This window comes from Salmo salar, chromosome 21 (assembly GCF_965601325.2).
Source record: "Salmo salar chromosome 21, fSalSal1, whole genome shotgun sequence".
Taxonomy (NCBI): Eukaryota; Metazoa; Chordata; class Actinopteri; order Salmoniformes; family Salmonidae; genus Salmo; species Salmo salar.
Genome location: NC_138311.1, coordinates 45,416,981 through 45,441,479, shown reverse-complemented (window position 1 = coordinate 45,441,479; position 24,499 = coordinate 45,416,981). Strand labels below are relative to the sequence as shown.

The 24,499-nt window shown below is 46.3% G+C and overlaps 1 protein-coding gene across 2 annotated transcripts in view; it reads left to right on the top strand.

Annotated features, from left to right (window-relative positions):
* Positions 1–24,499, top strand: part of LOC106582393 (tyrosine-protein phosphatase non-receptor type 4) — a 132,335-nt gene that overhangs the window by 53,367 nt on the left and 54,469 nt on the right. Inside the window, exons 3-9 of one of the 2 annotated variants that reach the window (XM_014165465.3) lie at positions 25–144; positions 6,658–6,700; positions 6,788–6,866; positions 18,176–18,220; positions 19,493–19,545; positions 22,128–22,248; positions 22,478–22,565. In XM_014165465.3, coding sequence (XP_014020940.1) covers positions 25–144; positions 6,658–6,700; positions 6,788–6,866; positions 18,176–18,220; positions 19,493–19,545; positions 22,128–22,248; positions 22,478–22,565 — 549 coding nt within the window. The remainder of the gene's footprint in view (positions 1–24; positions 145–6,657; positions 6,701–6,787; positions 6,867–18,175; positions 18,221–19,492; positions 19,546–22,127; positions 22,249–22,477; positions 22,566–24,499) is intronic. The other variant, XM_014165466.3, reaches the window with a different exon arrangement.

Genomic DNA, 24,499 nt, shown 5'->3' with positions numbered 1-24,499 from the left:
ACCCCCCTCCCCCTCTCTCTACAGAAGCACAACCAGGGTCAGGTCTTACTGGAGGAAGTGTTTAAACACCTGGAGCTGACAGAGAGGGATTACTTCGGCCTGCATCTGGCCGACGACTCCTCCGACAGCCCGGTAGGTGCCAAGGTCAGACTCTTGATGGCAAAACACCTTTTTACACTTCAGTCAACACTGTCTCGTTCACTACTGTCCGTCTCCATCAAGTCTTTCACTTGAGGACAGCCTTTTCCTGCTCTCACCTAAATGTAACTCTCTGTGGTGAATTTAGTCTTCAGACAAGTGTGTTGCTGTGAGAAATGGAGGGGGATGGAGAGGGATAAGATGGGGAGTTATTGTTCTACATAACCCATTGTACAATCTGTTAGCCTAAGTCAGGTTGGAAGCCTGTATGTTAATGGGACATTGCCTGCCACTACACACTATACTACAACACAGCTGATGGTCGCCTCGCTTCGAGTCCTAAGGAAACGATGCACTATTTTGTTCTTTCATTTATTAATTCTTACATTGTCACCCCAGAAAATCTTAAGTGTTATTACATACACCCGGGAAGAACTATTGGATATAAGCGCAACGTCAACTTACCAACATTACGACCAGGAAAATTACTTTCTTGAAGCGGATCCTTTGTTCGGACCACCACCCAGGACAGTGGATCTAATCCCAGAGGCCAACCCAAAACAACAGTGCCGAAGGAAGAGGCAGACGGAGCGGCCTTCTGGTCAGGCTCCGTAGGCGTGCACAACGCCCACCGCTTCAGAGTGTACTACTCACCAATATCCAGTCTTTTGACAACAAGGTAGACGAAATTAGAGCAAGGGTTCCCTTCCAGAGAGACATCAGAGATTGTAACAGTCTCTGTTTCACAGAAACATGTCTTTCTCGGGATACGTTGTCAGAGTCGATTCAGCCACCAGGCTTCTTCATGCGTCGGGCCGACAGAGATAAATACCTCTCTGGGAAGAAGGGCGGTGGTGTATGCTTCATGATTAACGACCCATGGTGTAATCATAACAACATGCAGGAACTCAAGTCCTTCTGCTCACCCGACCTAGAATTCCTTACAATCAAAAGCCGGCCATGTTATCTCCCAAGAGAATTCTCGTCAGTTATCAATACAGCTGTGTACATTCCCCCTCAAGCAGACACCACGGCGGCCCTCAAGGAACTTCACTGGACTCTATGTAAACTGGAAACCATATATCCTGAGGCTGCATTTATTGTAGCTGGGGATTTTAATGCGCATCTGAGAACAAGGCTACCTAAATGCAACCAGCATATTGATTGCAGCACTCGCGCAAGCAATACACTCGATCACTGCTACTCTAACTTCCGTGATGCATACATGGCCCTCCCTCGCCCTCCCTTCGGCAAATCTGACCACGACTCCATCTTGCTCCTACCGTCTTATAGGCAGAAACTCAAACATGATGTACCGGTGACTAGAACCATTCAACGCTGGTCTGACCAATCGGAATCCACACTTCAAGATTGTTTTGACCACGCGGACTGGGAAATGTTCCGGGCAGCCTCAGAGAATAACATTGATCTATACGCTGACTCAGTGAGTAAGTTTATAAGGAAGTGCATTAGAGATGTTGTACCCAATGTGACTATTAAAACCTACCCTAACCAGAAATCGTGGATGGATGGCGGCATTCGCACAAAATTGAAAGTGCGAACCATCGTTTAACCATGGAAAGAAGACTGGAAATATGGCCGAAAATAAACAGTGTAGTTATTCCCTCCGCAAGGCAATCAAACAAGCGAAATGTCGGTATAGGGACAAAGTGGAGTCGCAATTCAACAGCTCAGACATGAGACGTATGTGGCAGGGTCTACAGACAATCACGGACTACAAAAATAAAACTAGCCACGTCACGGACACCGTCTCACTTCCAGACAAACGAAACACCTTTGCCCGCTTTGAGAATAATACAGTGCCACTGTCGCGGCCCGCTAACAAGGGCTGCGGCCTCTCCTTCTCCGTGGCCGACGTAAGACATTTTAAACGTCGTTTAAACGCCAAATTCAAACAACAGAAATCTCATAATTAATAGTATTATACATCATTTTAAAGATAAACTTCTTATTAATCCAACCACAGTGTCCGATTTCAAAAAGGCTTTACGGTGAAAGCATACCATGCGATTATGTTAGGTCAGCACCTAGTCACAAAAAAACATACAGCCATTTTCCAGCCAAAGAGAGGAGTCACAAAAAGCAGAAATAGAGAGAAAATTAGTCACTTAACCTTTGATCTTCATCAGATGGCACTCATAGGACTTCATGTTACACAATACATGTATGTTTTGTTCGATAAAGTTCATATTTATATAAAAAAATCAGTTTACATTGGCGCGTTACGTTATGTTTTGCCTCCAAAACATCCGGTGAATTTGCAGAGAGCCACATCAATTTACAGAAATACTCATCATAAACTTTGAAAGAGTGTTATACATAGGAATAAAGATAAACTTCCCCTTAATGCAACCGCTGTGTCAGATTTCAAAAAAGCTTTACGGTGAAAGCACACCATGCAATAATCTGAGTACAGCGCTCAGCCACCAAAACAAGCCATTCAGATACCCACCAAGTTGTGGAGTCAACAAAAGTCAGAAATAGCGTTATAAATATTCACTTACCTTTGATGATCTTCATCGGCATGCACTCCCAGAAATCCCAGTTCCACAATAAATGTTCGTTTTGTCGATTTAAGTTCATCTTTATGTCCAAATACCTCCTTTTTGTTCGCATTTAGTTCACTAATCCAAATGCACAAAGCGCGGGCACTAAGTCCAGATGAAAAGTCAAAAAAGTTCCATTAAAGTTCATAGAAACATGTCAAACAATCTTTAGGATGTTTTTATCATAAATCTTATTCCAACCGGACAATTCTGTTGTCATTAGAAAGGAAAGGGAACGGAGCTCACGCTCATGTGCGATAAACAACTCATGGCTTTCAGCCTGACCCCTTCTCTGAGTGCTCTTATTCTCTCCCCTTTCACAATAGAAGCCTGAAACAACTTTCTAAAGACTGTTGACATCTAGTGGAAGCCTTAGGAAGTGCAATCTGACCCCATTTACACTGGATATTGGATAGGCAATCACTTGAAAAACTACAAACCTCAGATTTCCCACTTCCTGGGTAGATTTTTCTCAGGTTTTTGCCTGCCATATGAGTTCTGTTATACTCACAGACATCATTCAAACAGTTTTAGAAACTTCAGTGTTTTCTATCCAAATCTACTAATTATATGCATAATCTAGCTTCTGGGCCTGAGGTGCAGGCAGTTTACTCTGGGCACGCTTTTCATCCGGATGTGAAAATACTGCCCCCTATCACAAAGAAGTTAACATCTGCTAACCATGTGTATGTGACCAATATAATTTCATTTGATTTGATGACACACACTGATCCAGAGTTAATATGAACAGGAGTTGTGTTGACACCGTCCTCCTCATCTCCCCTCCATAATTGTTGTGTACTGTCACTACTGTGTGGTAAATTTGTACATTCGGAAAGTATTCAGACCCCTTCACTTTTTCCATATTTTGTTACATTACAGCCATATTCTAAAATGGATTCAATAGTTTTTTTCCCCCTCATCTATCTACACACAATACCCCATAATGACAAAGCAAAAATATAAATGGGTGTATATGACTTACGACATACGCCTAGTAAAAATCGTCTGAACACTTATGTAAATTTGATTTATGTTTTTATTTATATATTTATATTATATATTACATAATATTTACATAAGTGTTCAGACGATTTTGATTCAGGAAACTAGGCGTATGTCGTAAGTCACGACTTCACAGGAGAGCTGTTTGAACGTAAACATTAATTCTAATCAAAATGCGTTTTTTTGGCAGAAATGCCTTCTCGAACATGTGAACTTCCATGTGCCTTAATATCAAACTTGTATGCCATCTGTAAATACGAATACAATTGTTAAATTATGAGCCTAGTTGGTTTAGCCACAGAAAAAGGGGCAACCTTCCTACTAGCCATGATTGGCTGAGATAATGAGTGGGCTGGACATGCCGAGAGATGAGTTTGGATTGGTCTACCATATAGCACGCGTCTGTCTGTTGGAGCTGGTCAGTATGTTTAGGTAATTGTGTTAAACGCTGCTTTTTTATATTTTTATGTATAGCGTAGTAAAACTGCATAAACTTAATGTCAAGTTAAGGTGTACTGTTAGCTAGCTAACGTTTGCTGGCTGGCTCGCTAGGAAACGTTATGTGTATGCTCTCCACTTTCTGGAGGACCGAGTTTTGAAATCAGTGGAATTTGAGTATGATAGCTAAGGAGATGGAGAAAACACCAGTCTGGATTACATCTTCAAATTAAGGCAACCATGCATGGCATCAGACAGGAGACGCGTCCAACCATTATGTATACTGGTAAGATTTTCAGATAGTACACCTTTCTAATTTTGACAAAGTGGTTTCATTTCAAGTGTACTTGAGCTAGCTAGCAAAACAATGTCTTAACAAAATATTTCTTAACAAAAGACTCCACTCTAATTTTGACGAAGTATTTTCATTTCAAGTTAGTGTACTGTTAGCTAGCTAGCTAATGTTAGCTGGCTGATTCGCTAACTAACGTCATGCGTTTTTTTTGGCAGAAATGCCTTCTCGAACATGTGAACTTTCATGTGCCTTAAAATCAAACTTGTATACCATCTGATTGATTGTTTACCTAGCTAGCTATCAAGCTACATTTCTTAACAAAAGACTCTCATCTTAGGGTGCCAGAGCGCAGAATAACTGATGCATTTTTTAACGCTAAACACCCGTTGAATATGTCCGGTGTCAGTAAACGTTGGCAACAAAGCGTAATTCAATTGTTGCCAGTCGCACAGGTACAGTCACCAACGCTCTGGATAACGTGAAAAAAGCCTAACCAGCTCTGCTAGGGTGAGTAAATGGTCAGAGTGGTGTGTTCTCTCATTATGTGTCTGGAAGTAGCAAGCCAATGTTTGCCAGTTAGCTTGGGTGCTTGACTGTAGTTGTGAGGTCAGAGCTTTCGGAACAATCCTACTTACTTATTGGCCAGAGTGTCCAGTGTGCGCTCTGAACGCGAAACCACAGATAGAGCAATAGGGTGAGTAATGTTCAGTGAGCTGTTCTCTCTCTCTTAGATGTCTGGAAGTAGCTGGACAATTAGTACAGGACGCACGGATCAGTGTGTGAACAATGCTGAATGGGTGTAGACAAAGAAGGGCGCTCCAATAGTAGTACCAAAACATTGAAAGACGGTTTTCTCAAAAGTGAGTTGACAAGTTAATCAACTTTCAAAGCAGAATTACTTTCCCATTGTTTCCTCAAATGCAGTGTATGATATACCATGTTCTAGCTCTGAGTCTCTAATTTATCCAATGTAAATAACAGAAATTCAAATGTTGCTACATAAGACAGAATCCAGGTGGTGAGTCACATTTACTCAGTACTTTGTTAAAGTACCTTTGGCAGCGATTACAGACTTGAGTCTTCTTGAGTATGATGCTACAAGCTTGGCACACCTATATTTGGGGAGTTTTTCCCATTATTCCCTGCAGATCCTCTCTAGCTCTGTCATGTTTGATGGGGAGCGTCATTGCACAGCTATTTTCAGAACTGGAGATCCACTCCAGAGTTGTTCGAGCTCTACCTGGACCACTCAAGGACTTTCAGAGACTGTTGGGAGGTGAACCTTTACCCCAGGCTGATGTCCTAAGCGCTCTAGAGCAGGTTCTCATCAAGGATCTCTCTTTACTGCTCATCTTTCCCTCGATCCTGACTAGTCTCCCAGTCCCTGCCACTGAAAATCATCCCCACAGTATAATTCTGCCACCACCATGCTTCACCGTAGGGATGGTATTAGCCAGGTGATGAGTGGTGCCTGGTTTCCTCCAGACTTGACGCTTGCCATTCAGGCCAAAGGGTTCAATCTTGGTTTCAGCAGACCAGAGAATCTTGGTCTGAGAGTCCTTTAGGTGCCTTTTGGCAAACTCCAAGCGGGCTGTCGTGTGCCTTTTATTGAGGAGTGGCTTCTGTCTGGTCACTGTACCATAAAGTCCTGACTGGTGGAGTGCTGCAGAGATGGTGGTTGTCCTTCTGGAAGGTTCTCCCATCTCCACAGAGGAACTCCGGAGCTCTGTCAGAGTGACCATCGGGTTCTTGGTCACCTCCCTGACCAAGGCCCTTCTCCCCCGATTGCTCAGTTTGGCTCAAGGATGATCAATGGAAACAGGATGCACCTTAGCTCAATTTCGAGTCTCATAGCAAAGGGTCTATGTAAATAATCTATTTCCGTTTTTTGTTTTTAATACATTTGCAAACATTTCTAAACCTGTTTTTGCTTTGTCATTATGGGGTATTGTGTGTAGATTGAGGATTTTTTTCTATTTAATGCATTTTAGAATAAGACACAATGTGACACAATGTGTAAAAAGTGAAGGGTTCTGAATACTTTCCGAATGCACTGTTACTAGCTACAGATCATCACGGCCCAGCCTGCATTTCCCAACTGGAAAACGGAGAGTGAGAGGTGGAGGGGGCTGACTGGTGAATAATTGAGAATGAACACGGCTGCTGAGGAAATGCTGTTGTGTCATTGAGTTTCTCCTCATTTATCTTTTACAGAGATGGCTGGATCCAAACAAACCCATCAGGAAGCAACTAAAACGTAGGTGAACCTTCAGTGGATGGATTAACTAGGAAGTGGTTGTCTTTAAGTGTAGATACAATAATCTCTCTCATTGTGCATTTACAGGGGGATCGCCTCATAATCTGAGCTTCAGGGTGAAGTTCTATGTGACCGACCCTAATAAACTTCAGGAAGAGTACACTAGGTAAGGATACTAATTAGAAATTGAACATTTTGCTTGATGTTTAAACTGCCAAAATTCCACGTCAATTCAAAATGTAGAATAATGGTCCTATTTCGTATGTATGACCGGGCAATGACGTTATATCAACCGCAACCCTTTACAGACATGGAATGCAGCTACAGTAACATGTCAATAGCGACCACTGATAACAATTTATCAAGGCATCAGAAGAGTCTACCTTTTCAGACGGTAGAATTCTGCTCCAGCATGATGTTTTGTTGCTGATTGATGTGCTGCTGTGTTGTTTTTTATGGTAGTGTAGCTAGATGTACTTTCTTTGTACTAAATGTCTTGGTAAGTCACAGTATTTTAAAAGTACTTTTTTAAGTACTTTTTTTAGGAGAGAGTGTTCTGCAGGCAGGCTGTGCGAAGCAGTTTGAGATGATTTGATTGACAGTTCTGGTCACCTAGTGATGGAAGTTAGTCCCACTTCAGAAGCAGCATTACTTTACAGACAAATAAAATGCCATTCATATCTCCAGAGGTGGTTTTGTGTCTGCATTTAAAAAGCCGTAGTGCAGCCTTACCCTAACAGACAAACAAAAATGCTGTAGCCGAGGCGCTTTCCATTCCATTATATCTGAAAAGGGTAATCTTTACAGGCTACCAGTAGCCCACTGTAATTTCATATTATGAGACAAAAACAGCCCCACCCACTCAGCAACGAAGAGTACCGAAGAGTCGTGCTCGCAAGACTGGCCCGAAAATACCTCTGTATCCCGGCAACATCGGTCCCATGATTAAACTAGGATATTCTCCAGACAACAGACTCAACACACACATGCATCATTAGCAAAGTGAAAGAGCAGGCAGGCCAGCGCTAGGGAGGGAGAGGGGCAGGAAGGCCAGCGCTAGGGAGGGAGAGGGGCAGGAAGGCCAGCGCTAGGGAGGGAGAGGGGCAGGAAGGCCAGGGCTAGGGAGGGAGAGGGGCAGGAAGGCCAGCGCTATGGAGGGAGAGGGGCAGGAAGGCCAGCGCTAGGGAGGGAGAGGGGCAGGAAGGCCAGCGCTAGGGAGGGAGAGGGGCAGGAAGGCCAGGGCTAGGGAGGGAGAGGGGCAGGAAGGCCAGGGCTAGGGAGGGAGAGGGGCAGGAAGGCTATGGAGGGAGAGGGGCAGGAAGGCCAGGGCTAGGGAGGGAGAGGGGCAGGAAGGCCAGGGCTAGGGAGGGAGAGGGGCAGGAAGGCCAGGGCTAGGGAGGGAGAGGGGCTGGAAGGCCAGCGCTAGGGAGGGAGAGGGGCAGGAAGGCCAGGGCTAGGGAGGGAGAGGGGCAGGAAGGCCAGGGCTAGGGAGGGAGAGGGGCAGGAAGGCCAGCGCTAGGGAGGGAGAGGGGCAGGAAGGCCAGCGCTAGGGAGGGAGAGGGGCAGGAAGGCCAGCGCTAGGGAGGGAGAGGGGCAGGAAGGCCAGCGCTAGGGAGGGAGAGGGGCAGGAAGGCTAGGGAGGGAGAGGGGCAGGAAGGCCAGGGCTAGGGAGGTAGAGGGGCAGGAAGGCCAGCGCTAGGGAGGTAGAGGGGCAGGAAGGCTATGGAGGGAGAGGGGCAGGAAGGCCAGCGCTAGGGAGGGAGAGGGGCAGGAAGGCTATGGAGGGAGAGGGGCAGGAAGGCCAGGGCTAGGGAGGTAGAGGGGCAGGAAGGCCAGCGCTAGGGAGGGAGAGGGGCAGGAAGGCCAGCGCTAGGGAGGGAGAGGCGCAGGAAGGCCAGGGCTAGGGAGGGAGAGGGGCAGGAAGGCCAGCGCTAGGGAGGGAGAGGGGCAGGAAGGCCAGCGCTAGGGAGGGAGAGGGGCAGGAAGGCCAGGGCTATGGAGGGAGAGGGGCAGGAAGGCCAGCGCTAGGGAGGGAGAGGGGCAGGAAGGCCAGCGCTAGGGAGGGAGAGGGGCAGGAAGGCCAGCGCTAGGGAGGGAGAGGGGCAGGAAGGCCAGCGCTAGGGAGGGAGAGGGGCAGGAAGGCCAGCGCTAGGGAGGGAGAGGGGCAGGAAGGCCAGGGCTAGGGAGGGAGAGGGGCAGGAAGGCCAGCGCTAGGGAGGGAGAGGGGCAGGAAGGCCAGGGCTATGGAGGGAGAGGGGCAGGAAGGCCAGGGCTATGGAGGGAGAGGGGCAGGAAGGCCAGCGCTAGGGAGGTAGAGGGGCAGGAAGGCCAGGGCTATGGAGGGAGAGGGGCAGGAAGGCCAGCGCTAGGGAGGGAGAGGGGCAGGAAGGCTAGGGCTAGGGAGGGAGAGGGGCAGGAAGGCCAGCGCTAGGGAGGGAGAGGGGCAGGAAGGCCAGCGCTAGGGAGGGAGAGGGGCAGGAAGGCCAGCGCTAGGGAGGGAGAGGGGCAGGAAGGCCAGGGCTAGGGAGGGAGAGGGGCAGGAAGGCCAGGGCTAGGGAGGTAGAGGGGCAGGAAGGCCAGGGCTAGGGAGGGAGAGGGGCAGGAAGGCCAGGGCTAGGGAGGGAGAGGGGCAGGAAGGCCAGGGCTATGGAGGGAGAGGGGCAGGAAGGCCAGCGCTAGGGAGGGAGAGGGGCAGGAAGGCTAGGGAGGGAGAGGGGCAGGAAGGCCAGGGCTAGGGAGGGAGAGGGGCAGGAAGGCCAGCGCTAAGGAGGGAGAGGGGCAGGAAGGCCAGGGCTAGGGAGGGAGAGGGGCAGGAAGGCCAGGGCTATGGAGGGATAGGGGCAGGAAGGCCAGGGCTATGGAGGGAGAGGGGCAGGAAGGCTAGGGAGGGAGAGGGGCAGGAAGGCCAGGGCTAGGGAGGGAGAGGGGCAGGAAGGCCAGCGCTAAGGAGGGAGAGGGGCAGGAAGGCCAGGGCTAGGGAGGTAGAGGGGCAGGAAGGCCAGGGCTAGGGAGGTAGAGGGGCAGGAAGGCCAGCGCTAGGGAGGTAGAGGGGCAGGAAGGCCAGCGCTAGGGAGGGAGAGGGGCAGGAAGGCCAGGGCTATGGAGGGAGAGGGGCAGGAAGGCTAGGGAGGGAGAGGGGCAGGAAGGCCAGGGCTAGGGAGGGAGAGGGGCAGGAAGGCCAGCGCTAAGGAGGGAGAGGGGCAGGAAGGCCAGGGCTAGGGAGGTAGAGGGGCAGGAAGGCCAGGGCTAGGGAGGTAGAGGGGCAGGAAGGCCAGCGCTAGGGAGGGAGAGGGGCAGGAAGGCCAGCGCTAGGGAGGTAGAGGGGCAGGAAGGCCAGCGCTAGGGAGGTAGAGGGGCAGCAAGGCCAGCGCTAGGGAGGTAGAGGGGCAGGAAGGCCAGCGCTAGGGAGGGAGAGGGGCAGGAAGGCCAGCGCTAGGGAGGGAGAGGGGCAGGAAGGCTATGGAGGGAGAGGGGCAGGAAGGCCAGCGCTAGGGAGGGCCAGGAAGGCCACCGCTAGGGAGGGGCAGGAAGGCCAGCGCTAGGGAGGGAGAGCGAGAGGAGGGGCAGGCAAGCCAGCGCGAGGGAGGGAGAGAGATCCAGAAAATAGCTGTTAAAGTCTACAACCACCTAAAAGGAAGCGATTCCCAAACCTTCCATAAAAAAAGCCATTACCTACAGAGAGATGACCCTGGAGAAGAGTCTCCTAAGCAAGCTGGTCCTGGGGCTCTGTTCACAAACAGACCCCACAGAGCCCCAGGACAGCAACACAATTACACCTAACCAAATCATGAGAAAACAAAAAGACACATTGGAAAGAATTAACAAAGAAACTGAGCGAACTAGAATGCTATTTGGCCCTAAATAGAGAGAACACAGTGCCAGAATACCTGACCACTGTGACTGACCCAAACTTAAGGAAAGCTTTGACTATGTACAGACTCAGTGAGCATAGCCTTGCTATTGAGAATGGCTGCCGTGAACAGGCGTGGCTCTCGGGAAGACAGGCTATGTGCACACTGCCCATAAAATGAGGTGGAAACTGAGCTGCACTTCCTAACCTCCTGCCAAATGTATGACCATATTAGAGACACATATTTCCCTCAGATTACACAGATCTCCAAAGAATTTGAAAACAAGCCCAATTTTGATAAACTCCCATATCTACTGGGTGAAATACCACAGTGTGCCATCACAGCAGCAAGATTTGTGACCTGTTGCCACAAGAAAAGGGCAACCAGTGAAGAACAAACACCATTGTAAATACAACCCATATTTATGTTTATTTATTTTCCCTTTTGTACTTTAACTATTTTCACATCATTACAACACTGTATATAGACATAATATGACTTTTGTAATGTCTTTATTCTTTTGTAACTTCTGTGAGTATAATGTTTACTGTTCATTTTTGTTTATTTCACTTTTGTATATTATCTACTTCACTTGCTTTGGCAATGTTAACTTATGTTTCCCATGCCAATAAAGCCCCTTGAATTGAGTGGAGGGGCAGGCAGGCCAGCACGAGAGAGAGAGGGGAGGGGCAGGCAGAACCATACACATATATCTTGGTAATCTGCATTTCGCAATGTTTTGTCTTGCATGCCTCGCAAATTCACAAAAGTAGCCTAAAGTTGTCCTCTTCCTCTGGGTTTATTTGAATTACATGACTTTTATTACACAACACAAGGCTATGTTATTTAACGTTTAGATGTTCACACCCCTCACACTAATAAAGAGCACTGGCTGATGACCCTAGTAAAGAGTACACTGGGTAAGGGCCTAGGAAAGAGTACACTGGGTAAGGGCCTAGGAAAGAGTACACTGGGTAAGGGCCTAGTAAAGAGTACACTGGGTAAGGGCCTAAAAGAGTACACTGGGTAAGGGCCTAGTAAAGAGTACACTGGGTAAGGGCCTAGGAAAGAGTACACTGGCTGATGACCCTAGTAAAGAGTACACTGGGTAAGGGCCTAGGAAAGAGTACACTGGGTAAGGGCCTAGGAAAGAGTACACTGGGTAAGGGCCTAAAAGAGTACACTGGGTAAGGGCCTAGTAAAGAGTACACTGGGTAAGGGCCTAGGAAAGAGTACACTGGCTGATGACCCTAGTAAAGAGTACACTGGGTAAGGGCCTAGGAAAGAGTACACTGGGTAAGGGCCTAGTAAAGAGTACACTGGGTAAGGGCCTAGTAAAGAGTACACTGGGTAAGGGCCTAGTAAAGAGTACACTGGGTAAGGGCCTAGTAAAGAGTACACTGGGTAAGGGCCTAGTAAAGAGTGCACTGGGTAAGGGCCTAGTAAAGAGTACACTGGGTAAGGGCCTAGTAAAGAGTACACTGGGTACTCTTTAGAGGTAGTAGACAGGGCTGATCACTTTCCTCCGCTCCTTTTTGTGCTAGCCATAGAACCCCTGGCAGAGGCCATAAGAACATATTTTGGCATGTAGGGCTTTCAGGTGGGCCAGATAAATCATAAGATCTCATTGTTCGCAGACAACATTATTTTGTTCCTCTCTGACCTGACCGGATCCCCCTCAAAACTGCAGATGCTTTTGGGTACATACAGCTCTATATCAGGTTACAAAGTCAACATGGACAAAATTGAAATACTTCCACTGACTCGCTTTGACTATAGCATCTTTGAACGAACGGGTCCCTTCAGATGGTCGCCACAGGGGTTCAAATATCTGGGAATCACAGTTGATAATGACTTAAGAAATTTGTACAAGCTTAACTACTCTGTCTTGGTTCAGAAGGTGGTGGATGACTTGAATAGTATTTGGGAGAATTAGCTCTATTAAGATGAACGTTCTGCCTAAAATGATGTACCTATTTCAATCTTTACACATAATCCCTACCCGAGAGTTTAAGTCCTTTAACAAGACCATAAGACAATTTGTATGGAACCGTAAAACCCCAAGGGTGAGCCTGGACAAATGAATGTGGGATTATTGTCTGGGAGGTCTCCGTCTACCAAAGATGTATTACTGGGCATCGCAAATGAGATGAATTTCATTCCTATTTGAAACTGAACCAGTCCCTTGGACTCAGATGGAAATGTTTGCTCTTAATGAAGAGGTTGGGAGTAATATTATCTACAAATGGAACCTCAAGACTATATCAACAAAAACAAGCAATCTCTGAACCATCAACTTAGTAAGATCTTGGTATGACATCCGTAAGTTATTTGGTCTGAAACAGGACTTGTCACCCAAAACACCCCTGTGGCAAAACAGACTCCTGCCAATGATCTTGGATAGCAACATGTTTCAACATTGGCATGAGAAGGGAATAATGAATTAGAACATTGTTATATAGATGGGGTACTTATGTCATGTAGAACATTGTTATATAGATGGGGTACTTATGTCATGTAGAACATTGTTATATACAGTGAGGGGAAAAAGTATTTGATCCCCTGCTGATTTTGTACGTTTTCCCACTGATAAAGAAATGATCAGTCTATAATTTTAATGGTAGGTTTATTTGAACAGTGAGAGACAGAATAACAACAAAAGTATCCAGAAAAATGCATGTCAAAAATGTTATAAATTGATTTGCATTTTAATGAGGGAAATAAGTATTTGACCTCCTCTCAATCAGAAAGATTTCTGGCTCCCAGGTGTCTTTTATACAGGTAACGAGCTGAGATTATGAGCACACTCTTAAAGGGAGTGCTCCTAATCTCAGTTTGTTACCTGTATAAAAGACACCTGTCCACAGAAGCAATCAATCAATCAGATTCCAAACTCTCCACCATGGCCAAGACCAAAGAGCTCTCCAAGGATGTCAGGGACAAGATTGTAGACCTACACAAGGCTGGAATGGGCTACAAGACCATCGCCAATCAGCTTGGTGAGAAGGTGACAACATTTGGTGCGATTATTCGCAAATGGAAGAAACACGATAGAACTGTCAATATCCCTCGGCCTGGGGCTCCATGCAAGATCTCACCTCGTGGAGTTGCAATGATCATGAGAACAGTGAGGAATCAGCCCAGAACTACACGGGAGGATCTTGTCAATGATCTCAAGGCAGCTGGGACCATAGTCACCAAGAAAACAATTGCTAACACACTACGCCGTGAAGGACTGAAATCCTGCAGCGCCCGCAAGGTCCCCCTGCTCAAGAATACATATACATTCCCGTCTGAAGTTTGCCAATGAACATCTGAATGACTCAGAGGACAACTGGTGAAAGTGTTGTGGTCAGATGAGACCAAAATGGAGCTCTTTGACATCAACTCAACTCGTCGTGTTTGGAGGAGGAGGAATGCTGCCTATGACCCCAAGAACACCATCCCCACCGTCAAACATGGAGGTGGAAACATTATGCTTCGGGGGTGTTTTTCTGCTAAGGGGACAGGACAACTTTACCGCATCAAAGGGACGATGGACGGTCCTTCCCTCAGCCAGGGCATTGAAAATGGATCGTGGATGGGTATTCCAGCATGACAATGACCCAAAAGACACGGCCAAGGCAACAAAGGAGTGGCTCAAGAAGAAGCACATTAAGGTCCTGGAGTGGCCTAGCCAGTCTCCAGACCTTAATCCCATAAAAAAATCTGTGGAGGGAGCTGAAGGTTCGAGTAGCCAAACATCAGCCTCGAAACCTTAATGACTTGGAGAAGATCTGCAAAGAGGAGTGGGACAAAATCCCTCCTGAGATGTGTGCAAACCTGGTGGCCAACTACAAGAAACGTCTGACCTCTGTGATTGCCAACAAGGGTTTTGCCACCAAGTACTAAGTCATGTTTTGCAGAGGGGTCAAATACTTATTTCCCTCATTAAAATGCAAATCATTTTATAAAATTTGACATGCATTTTTCTGGATTTTTTTGTTGTTATTCTGTCTCTCACTGTTCAAATAAACCAACTATTAAAATTATAGACTGATCATTTCTTTGTAAGTGGGCAAACGTACAAAATCAGCAGGGGATCAAATACTTTTTTCCCCCACTGTAGATGGGGTACTTATGTCATGTAGAACATTGTTATATAGATGGGGTACTTGTGTCATGTGGAACATTGTTATATAGATGGGGTACTTATGTCATGTAGAACATTGTTATATAGATGGGGTACTTATGTCATGTAGAACATTGTTATATAGATGGGGTACTTATGTCATGTAGAACATTGTTATATAGATGGGGTACTTATGTCATATGGAACATTGTTATATAGATGGGGTACTTACAGTTAAAGATTACATACACTTAGGTTGGAGTCATTAAAACTCCTTTTTCAACCACTCCACAAATTTCTTGTTAACAAACTATAGTTTTGGCAAGTTGGTTAGGACATCTCCTTTATGCATGGCAAATGTCATTTTTCCAACAATTGTTTACAGACAGATTATTTCACTTGTAATTCACTGAATCACAATTCCAGTGGGTCAGAAGTTTACGTACACTAAGTTGACTGTGCCTTTAAACAGCTTGGAAAATTCCAGAAAATGATGTCATGGCTTTAGAAGCTTCTGATAGGCTATTTGACATAATTTGAGTCAATTGCTGGTGTACCTGTGGATGTATTTCAAGGCTTACCTTCAAACTCAGTGCCTCTTTCCTTGACATCATGGGAAAATCTAAAGAAATCAGCCAAGACCTCAGAAAAACATTTGTACACCTCCACAAGTCTGGTTCATCCTTGGGAGCAATTTCCAAACGCCTGAAGGTACCACATTCATCTGTACAAACAATAGTATGCAAGTATAAACACCATGGGACCACGCAACCGTCATACCACTCAGGAAGGAGATGTGTTCTGTCTCCTAGAGATGAACGTACTTTGGTGCAAAAAGTGCAAATCAATCCCAGAACAACAGCAAAGGACCTTGTGAAGATGCTGGAGGAAACCGGTACAAAATTACCTATATCCACAGTAAAACTAGTCCTATATCGACATAACCTGAAAGGCTGCTTAGCAAGGAAGAAGCCACTGCTCCAAAACCGCCATTAAAATATCCAGACTACGGTTTGCAACAGCACATGGGGACAAACATCGTACTTTTTGGAGAAATGTCCTCTGGTTTGATGAAACAAAAATAGAACTGTTTGGCCATAATGACCATTGTTATGTTTGGAGGAAAAAGGGGGAGGCTTGCAAGCCGAAGAACACCATCCCAACCGTGAAGCACGGGGGTGGCAGCATCATGTTGTGGGGGTGCTTTGCTGCAGGAGGGACTGGTGCACTTCACTAAATAGATGGCATCATGAGGCAGGAAAATGATGTAGATATATTGAAGCAACATCTGAAGACATCAGTCAGGATGTTAAAGCTTGGTCGCAACTGGGTCTTCCAAGTGGACAATGACCCGACGCATACTTCCAAAGTTGTGGCAAAATGGCTTAAGGACAACAAAGTCAAGGTATTGGAGTGGACATCACAAAGCCCTGACCTCAATCCTATAGAATTTTTTTGGGCAGAACTGAAAAAGTGTGTGCGAGCAAGGAGGCCTACAAACCTGCCTCAGTTACACCAGCTCTGTCAGGAGGAATGGGCCAAAATTCACCCAACTTATTGTGGGAAGCTTGTGGAAGGCTACCCAAAATGTTTGACCCAAGTTAAACAATTTAAAGGCAATGCTACCAAATACTAATTGAGTGTATGTACACTTCTGACCCACTGGCAATGTGATGAAATAAATAAAAGCTGAAATAAATCATTCTCTCTACTATTATTCTGACATTTCACATTCTTAAAATAAAGTGGTGATCCTAACTGACCTAAAAAGGGATTTTTACTAGGATTAAATATCAGGAATTGTGAAAAATGTAGTTTAAATATACTTGGCTAAGGTGTATGTAAACTTCTGACTTCAACTGTATGTCATTTGAGCAACTTAAAGAGAAATACCATTTATCCAATAATCATTTCTTTTGTTATTTACAGTTAAGAAACTTTCTTAGAAGCAGTCTTAGAGATATGACTTTACCAAACCTGTCAAGTGTTGAACAACTACTCCATGATAGCCATGCCACACACAGATTTATATTCAGAGTCTACTCATTGCTAATGCAACAATTCCCAAAACCAGATGTACATAAGTCGAGAGAGCGATGGGAATCCAAATTGAATACTACAATTGATAAGGGTCTATGATTGGACCTATGCCAAAATAGTGTGTCAGTGACCATCAACTCCAGATATAGACTTCTACATTACAACTTCCTCCACCAACTCTATCTGACACCTCAGAGGCTACATAGGTATCACCCTGAAATATCAGAAATGTGTTTTAGATGTGGAACAACAGAAGATACCTTTTTGCATTCCAGTTGGCAGTGTACTAAATTACAAGCCTTCTGGCATGATGTTTGTGATACCCTGGCCTTTGGAGGTCCCTTTCCCACTTCATCCTGAAATATGCCTTCTGGGTAACTTCACAAATGTGAATTTGAGGAATAACTTCAAAATCAAATTGACAGAAATCGCTCTTGCCACTGCAAGAAAATGTGTTGCATTGACATGAAAATCATATTCCCCTCTCCCAATTCCAAGACGGCTCTCTGAAATGAATAAGTGTAGTCCTATGGAGAAGATTACCTATGCTTTAACATAAATTCAACCACTTTGTGAAAATATGGCAACCCTTCCTGTACTATATGTTAACACTTCCGTTGAGGTTGGTGGATGTGAGCTTGTAGATTGATGTAGCTATTGTCTCTGTAATGTACTGTTTGTATTGTTTTGTGTAAATGTTGGTATCTCTTGTCATTTGTCTTATTTAGTCATTAGTGTTATTACTATTACAACCTGCCATGTCATGCCCATATAAGGAGATGAATTACCCTGTGTAACTGTATTGCACTTGCTAAAGCCCTCAGCTAATCATTCTACTAATGGAGATGACTACAGTAAACGGGTTAGGAGTAGGTCTGGGGTTGAGAGTTCACTTCATCTAAGACTAGGATCCGCTTGGTAGGTATATTAAGCAATAATGGGCAAATTCTACTGCTGGCTGCCTGGCACACAGCTAGGCATAAATGTGAATAGCATGCCATGAATGCTGCCAGCCCCTATTGCAAGTGTCCATCCATGGTCATTAAAAACAGAGTTACAGTCAACTGGATACTCCAGTGTTATTTATTCAATCCATGCACCACTCAAGCATGATATTGCTCAGCCAGCCTTATCAAGTGAGTAAACCACTTTGTATGTCTAAGATGCAGAGGCATGGATCTGTTTTGGATGTGCGTTATCGATTCCAGACAGCACACAACAACAGTGCTGGTGAGCTCTTGTACTATGATGAGATTCATTCAGTATTAGTTATACACAAAAACAACAGGCTACAAGTTAAGTCATAGAAATGTTGCCTAAGCAATGAGCATCAGAGAAGCTCCATGTGAGTGGGTCCGGTCCAGGTGCTTTATCTAGTGTACTGTACATTATGTCCAAATGTTCTATGGTCCATAATCACAGACATCTGTATCACATTGTTATTGGTGTAACTGCTCTCCTTATTCCCTGTAGGTACCAGTATTTCCTCCAGCTCAAACAGGACATCCTGACTGGAAGGTTAGTTCAGTTGGCTGTTCTTATTTACACAGGTTCAGCAGCACACTCACACACTGTTCTAGTGGACTAACACTGATTCTACCGGGCCAGCACGCTGACACACTGTTCTAGTGGACTAACACTGATTCTACCGGGCCAGCGCGCTGACACACTGTTCTAGTGGACTAACACTGATTCTACCGGGCCAGCACGCTGACACACTGTTCTAGTGGACTAACACTGATTCTACCGGGCCAGCACGCTGACACACTGTTCTAGTGGACTAACACTGATTCTACCGGGCCAGCACGCTGACACACTGTTCTAGTGGACTAACACTGATTCTACCGGGCCAGCACGCTGACACACTGTTCTAGTGGACTAACACTGATTCTACCGGGCCAGCACGCTGACACACTGTTCTAGTGGACTAACACTGATTCTACCGGGCCAGCACGCTGACACACTGTTCTAGTGGACTAACACTGATTCTACCGGGCCAGCGCGCTGACACACTGTTCTAGTGGACTAACACTGATTCTACCGGGCCAGCACGCTGACACACTGTTCTAGTGGACTAACACTGATTCTACCGGGCCAGCACGCTGACACACTGTTCTAGTGGACTAACACTGATTCTACCGGGCCAGCACGCTGACACACTGTTCTAGTGGACTAACACTGATTCTACCGGGCCAGCACGCTGACACACTGTTCTAGTGGACTAACACTGATTCTACCGGGCCAGCACGCTGACACACTGTTCTAGTGGACTAACACTGATTCTACCGGGCCAGCGCGCTGACACACTGTTCTAGTGGACTAACACTGATTCTACCGGGCCAGCGCGCTGACACACTGTTCTGGTGGACTAACACTGATTCTACCGGGCCAGCGCGCTGACACACTGTTCTAGTGGACTAACACTGATTCTACCGGGCCAGCGCGCTGACACACTGTTCTAGTGGACTAACACTGATTCTACCGGGCCAGCGCGCTGACACACTGTTCTAGTGGACTAACACTGATTCTACCGGGCCAGCGCGCTGACACACTGTTCTAGTGGACTAACACTGATTCTACCGGGCCAGCACGCTAACACACTGTTCTAGTGGACTAACACTGATTCTACCGGGCCAGCGCGCTGACACACTGTTCTAGTGGACTAACACTGATTCTACCGGGCCAGCACGCTGAAACACTGTTTTATTGGTAGAAAAAAAAAAAGCTGTTGTAATGATTTTCCTATTGATCAAATTAATTCGTGGTGACTTGTGTGTTTGTGTCCCACAGACTGCCCTGTCCACACAACACTGCCGCACTCCTGGCGTCCTATGCTGTTCAATGTAAGTAGCCATTCTCATGGTGTCCCATGCTGTTCAATGTAAGTAGCCATTCTCATGGTGTCCCATGCTGTTCAATGTAAGTAGCCATTCTCATGGTGTCCCATGCTGTTCAATGTAAGTAGCCATTCTCATGGTGTCCCATGCTGTTCAATGTAAGTAGACATTCTCATGGTGTCCCATGCTGTTCAATGTAAGTAGCCATTCTCATGGTGTCCCATGCTGTTCAATGTAAGTAGCCATTCTCATGGTGTCCCATGCTGTTCAATGTAAGTAGCCATTCTCATGCTGTTCAATGTAAGTAGCCATTCTCATGGTGTCCCATGCTGTTCAATGTAAGTAGCCATTCTCCTGATGTGCTGCTAAAGATATGTAGCTACTGGTAGTTAGTTCACACATTTGATCTCTCTGATGCTTCATACGAGGCTGCACAGTTTCTGGCCACTAGCAACTCCAACTCTTTTGTTGTGAGATGACTAGAAAGCTGTGTGTTGTAAGCCTTTAGCTGAGAGTCGGTGTACTCACCAGGACTTCCCAATGGTCACTGTGTGTGCCGCCTTGCATAACTTTTTACAACGTCATATCCAATTTATTCTTTAATTCTCTCACCCAATAAAACAAGCTGTTTGCAGCGGAGCCTGAAATCGGCCATAATCCTCTCTTTATGCCCTTGTTGCTTTTTTTAATTTAATGAACCTTTATTTAACGAGGCAAGTCAGTTAAGAACAAATTCTTATTTACAATGACGGTCTACGTTAGCAGGACATGGTTAGCTGTATACGGAACGCTATGCTAATCATTAGGCTGTTTCTCCCCATCTTTTGTCCCAGATTGATTTGTGTGGTATGACTTTTTTGTGCTGGTAGTGTGACTGGCCATTCGCCAAGCATGCTCAGGACAGCAAAGCACAGTATAGTACAGCACATAGCACAGCACATAGCACAAGAGGTTGGGGAGAACAGATTTATGTTAATGGCTGACTCAGAATGAGTAGAATGGTATCAAATACATCAAACACATGATTTCCAGGTGTTGGATGCCATTTTTATTACTCAGTAACCAACATTCTAACTAATAAACTAGCACGCTGACTACTGTAACATGTTAGCATAGTATAGCCTAGCCTAGCGGTCCACAGCTAGCATAGAGCGACAGCCTACCACTGTGATGGGCCTTTTAGCCTGAGGAGTGTAGTTTACCAGCCTGTGTCACCAGATTGACCTGAATAATGGCTCCTGACAGATTGGAGAGGGGGTTAGTCAGGGGTCTGTTCCCATTCAATCTGTCCACATCTCCACTGCAGTGGCCTGCTGAGGCTTGCCTCTCTCCCCAAACTCCCCAGGGAGTCTCATGGCTATATAGGTCACTGGAGGGATTTGAACTGCACCTCCAACATCTAACACAACCTGTGGGTGTCCATGTCCAGAATCTCACTTAGCTCAGTGTCCCTCCCCATGAGAAGGTTTTCATTTCATTGTAGCCATGGGGATAGTGGTATGAATCATTTTAGCTTCATTTCAGTTTCAAGATGATTCAATGCTGCTGTTAAATGCTGCTGGTAATTCGGTTAGTTTTACCAAATCAGTGAGGCTGGTTAAATTCGATCAAGAAATGCACTCTGCTGAAAGCTTTGGCGTTAGTGCTGTGTAGATATTTATTTGCATACTGCTAATAAATCCATAGGCAATTGACCAGTTAGTTTGAACATTGTGGGTCTTTTTTGTGTGTGTGGTGATTAGATCAATAACTGTTTTGAATTGATCTGTTTGTTATGAGCCCGTGGTTAAAGGGTTTTCTCCAGAGTCAGATGAAGTCGTGGATGTCATATTTATGTCTCTGCATCCAGTATGAAGGAAGTTAGATGTAGTTTTGCAATCCAATGCTAACTAGCGTTAGCGCAATGACAGGAAGTCAAACTAGGCATGACTTCCTGTCATTACGCTAGTTACCAGTTGCGTGAACGCTAGTTGGCAACTTCTTTTAAAATGCACGCTAAGACATTGTCAAAATCACAAACTATCAATTTTAAAGCAGCAATCTGCACTTGCGACATACATTTTTGGACTTATGAGTTATGAATGCCCATTGAATCTTGAAGAATATAACTAATACAAGCTTGTTTTATTCCAATGTTTGAAAACAAACACTGTATAGCTTCAACACGCTTAAAATGATACATGTTATATTGGATGGTCAGTCCTTGAATTCCTCAGCTTTTTCACAAAAACAGAGGCAAGGACACTGCTTTGTTATTGTTACAATGAAGGATTGGCCCTTTAAGAGGTCCACTCTTATGAATTGGTGTCTGTTTCACACACGACCACAAGCTAATGGTTCTGAGGTACTCAGCTACTGTAGTGGTGGTTGGCGCTACAAAGCTTCTCTACCACTTGTGTATTTTATAAACAGACCTCATAACCAGGCTTTTGATTGAGGCTCTTGTATTCATTACTGCATTGATAGGCAGTGGTTTGTCTGTCCAGTACAATATAGGCCTACTGTTTGCTGTGTATGATATAGGCTATGTGTGTCGATTTAACTGTCTGTGTACTATTGAATAGATTTTCTCTCTGTGCGTTGTGTAGCTGAGTTGGGAGACTACAGTGACTCGGAGCATGCTCCTGGCTACCTCTCAGAGTTCTGCTTCATCCCCAACCCGCCACAAGGGTTCCACAAGGAGGTCACCAAACACCACCAACAGCACAGGTAGAGAGGCCCATCTTCATGTCCCAGGGACACATGTTCATACACAGCTGTATACTTGTCACTTGTCTGCCCCAGCTCTTATAGCAGAGTCGGTTTCCATGGTTTTATTGAGTGCATTTCCAGGCATGATCTCACTGTGCTGCTCTGTCTTCTGTGAATGGATTACGTGTGTTTGATTAGAGGAACCGTCTCCCTCTCATTTATCTCTCGTTCTCTCTCTACTTCTCAGTGGTCTGTCTTCTGCCCAGTCAGAGTTTAATTACCTGAACACAGCACGGACGCTGGAGCTGTACGGAGTGGAATTGCACTATGCAAGGGTAAGGCTGCTCCCCTGTGTGTCTGTCACTGCAGTAGTAGAAAGGGCACTTGTCATAGCAGCACTGATACCCACGTTCCATACAGCTGTGCCTTAGCTCTAGAAGAGCCTGTGCTTTCTAAGCCAGCAGGTAGAAGAAGTAGGTTGAGGCAGCGTACAGCAGTATGGAATTCCTCTGGCCCCCGCTGCCAGGAACTCATGAAGCCTTTAAAGGGATACTTTAGGACTTTGGCAATGAGCCCTTTTATCTACTTCCCCACAGTCAGATGAACTTCTAGATAAAAAATGTATGTCTCTGTGTTCAGTATGAAGTTAGAGGTAGTTTTGTGAGCCAATGCTAACTAGCGTTAGCGCAATGACTGGACGTGTATGGGTATCTGTTAGCATGCTAGTAGCGAAGCTATCGCGAACTTCCTTCATACTGGACACAGAGACATAAAAATGGTGTCCACAAGTTCATCTGACTGTGTAAGTAGATAAAGGGCCTCATTGCCACAATCCTGAAGTTTCCCTTTAAGGCTGAGGATTCCTTTATAGCTGAGGAACAGCAGAACCACTGAGCCTTGACAAGCTGTGTCTGTGTATCTGTGGACTGGGGAGTCCACTAATCCAGCCATTGTCTGGAGTACAGAGATTTCCCTCATTGTCCGAATTAGACAGACCTCTCTCTTTGTCCCAGATAATGTGTCTGTCTGTCTGGGTACTTTTATGTGCATGTTTGGGTGTCTTGGTCTGTCTGTTTGACTGTCTAGGTTTGGTTGTTTTTGTCTGGATAGTAGTTTGGTTCATAAGACAAAGCAGGTCACAAAATGATTGGTACAATGAGTGAATGGCAGATCTCAACTGAGGCCCAGCCACCATTGTCCATCCAGCCATTTTTGCTGTAGAATGATCATCACACTTTGACTATTACAGTGAAGAGGTGGAGTGGTTGTGCCCCATTTTAAACTGGGGACTATATTGCGCTCCTACTGTTGTCATACCCTTACCCCCCCACCGCCATACAGAGATAGGAGGAGAGGGTCTGTGTCTGTACCCCCACCCTGCCATAGAGAGATAGGAGGAGAGGGTCTGTGTCTGTACCCCCACCCTGCCATAGAGAGATGGGGGGGAGCGATAGGAGGAGAGGGTCTGTGTCTGTACCCCCACCCTGCCATAGAGAGATAGGAGGAGAGGGTCTGTGTCTGTACCCCCACCCTGCCATAGAGAGATGGGGGGGAGAGATAGGAGGAGAGGGTCTGTGTCTGTACCCCCCCACCGCCATACAGAGATAGGAGGAGAGGGTCTGTGTCTGTACCCCCACCCTGCCATAGAGAGATAGGAGGAGAGGGTCTGTGTCTGTACCCCCCCACCGCCATACAGAGATAGGAGGAGAGGGTCTGTGTCTGTACCCCCACCCTGCCATAGTGAGATAGGAGGAGAGGGTCTGTGTCTGTACCCCCACCCTGCCATAGAGAGATGGGGGGGAGAGGGTCTGTGTCTGTACCCCCACCCTGCCATAGAGAGATGGGGGGAGAGGGTCTGTGTCTGTACCCCCACCCTGCCATAGAGTGATGGGGGGGAGAGAGATAGGAGGAGAGGGTCTGTGTCTGTACCCCCACCCTGCCATAGAGTGATGGGGGGGAGAGAGATAGGAGGAGAGGGTCTGTGTCTGTACCCCCACCCTGCCATAGAGAGATAGGGGGAGAGGGTCTGTGTCTGTACCCCCACCCTGCCATAGAGAGATAGGGGGAGAGGGTCTGTGTCTGTACCCCCACCCTGCCATAGAGAGATGGGGGAGAGGGTCTGTGTCTGTACCCCCACCCTGCCATAGAGAGATGGGGGGAGAGGGTCTGTGTCTGTACCCCCACCCTGCCATAGAGTGATGGGGGGGAGAGATAGGGGGAGAGGGTCTGTGTCTGTACCCCCACCCTGCCATAGAGTGATGGGGGGGAG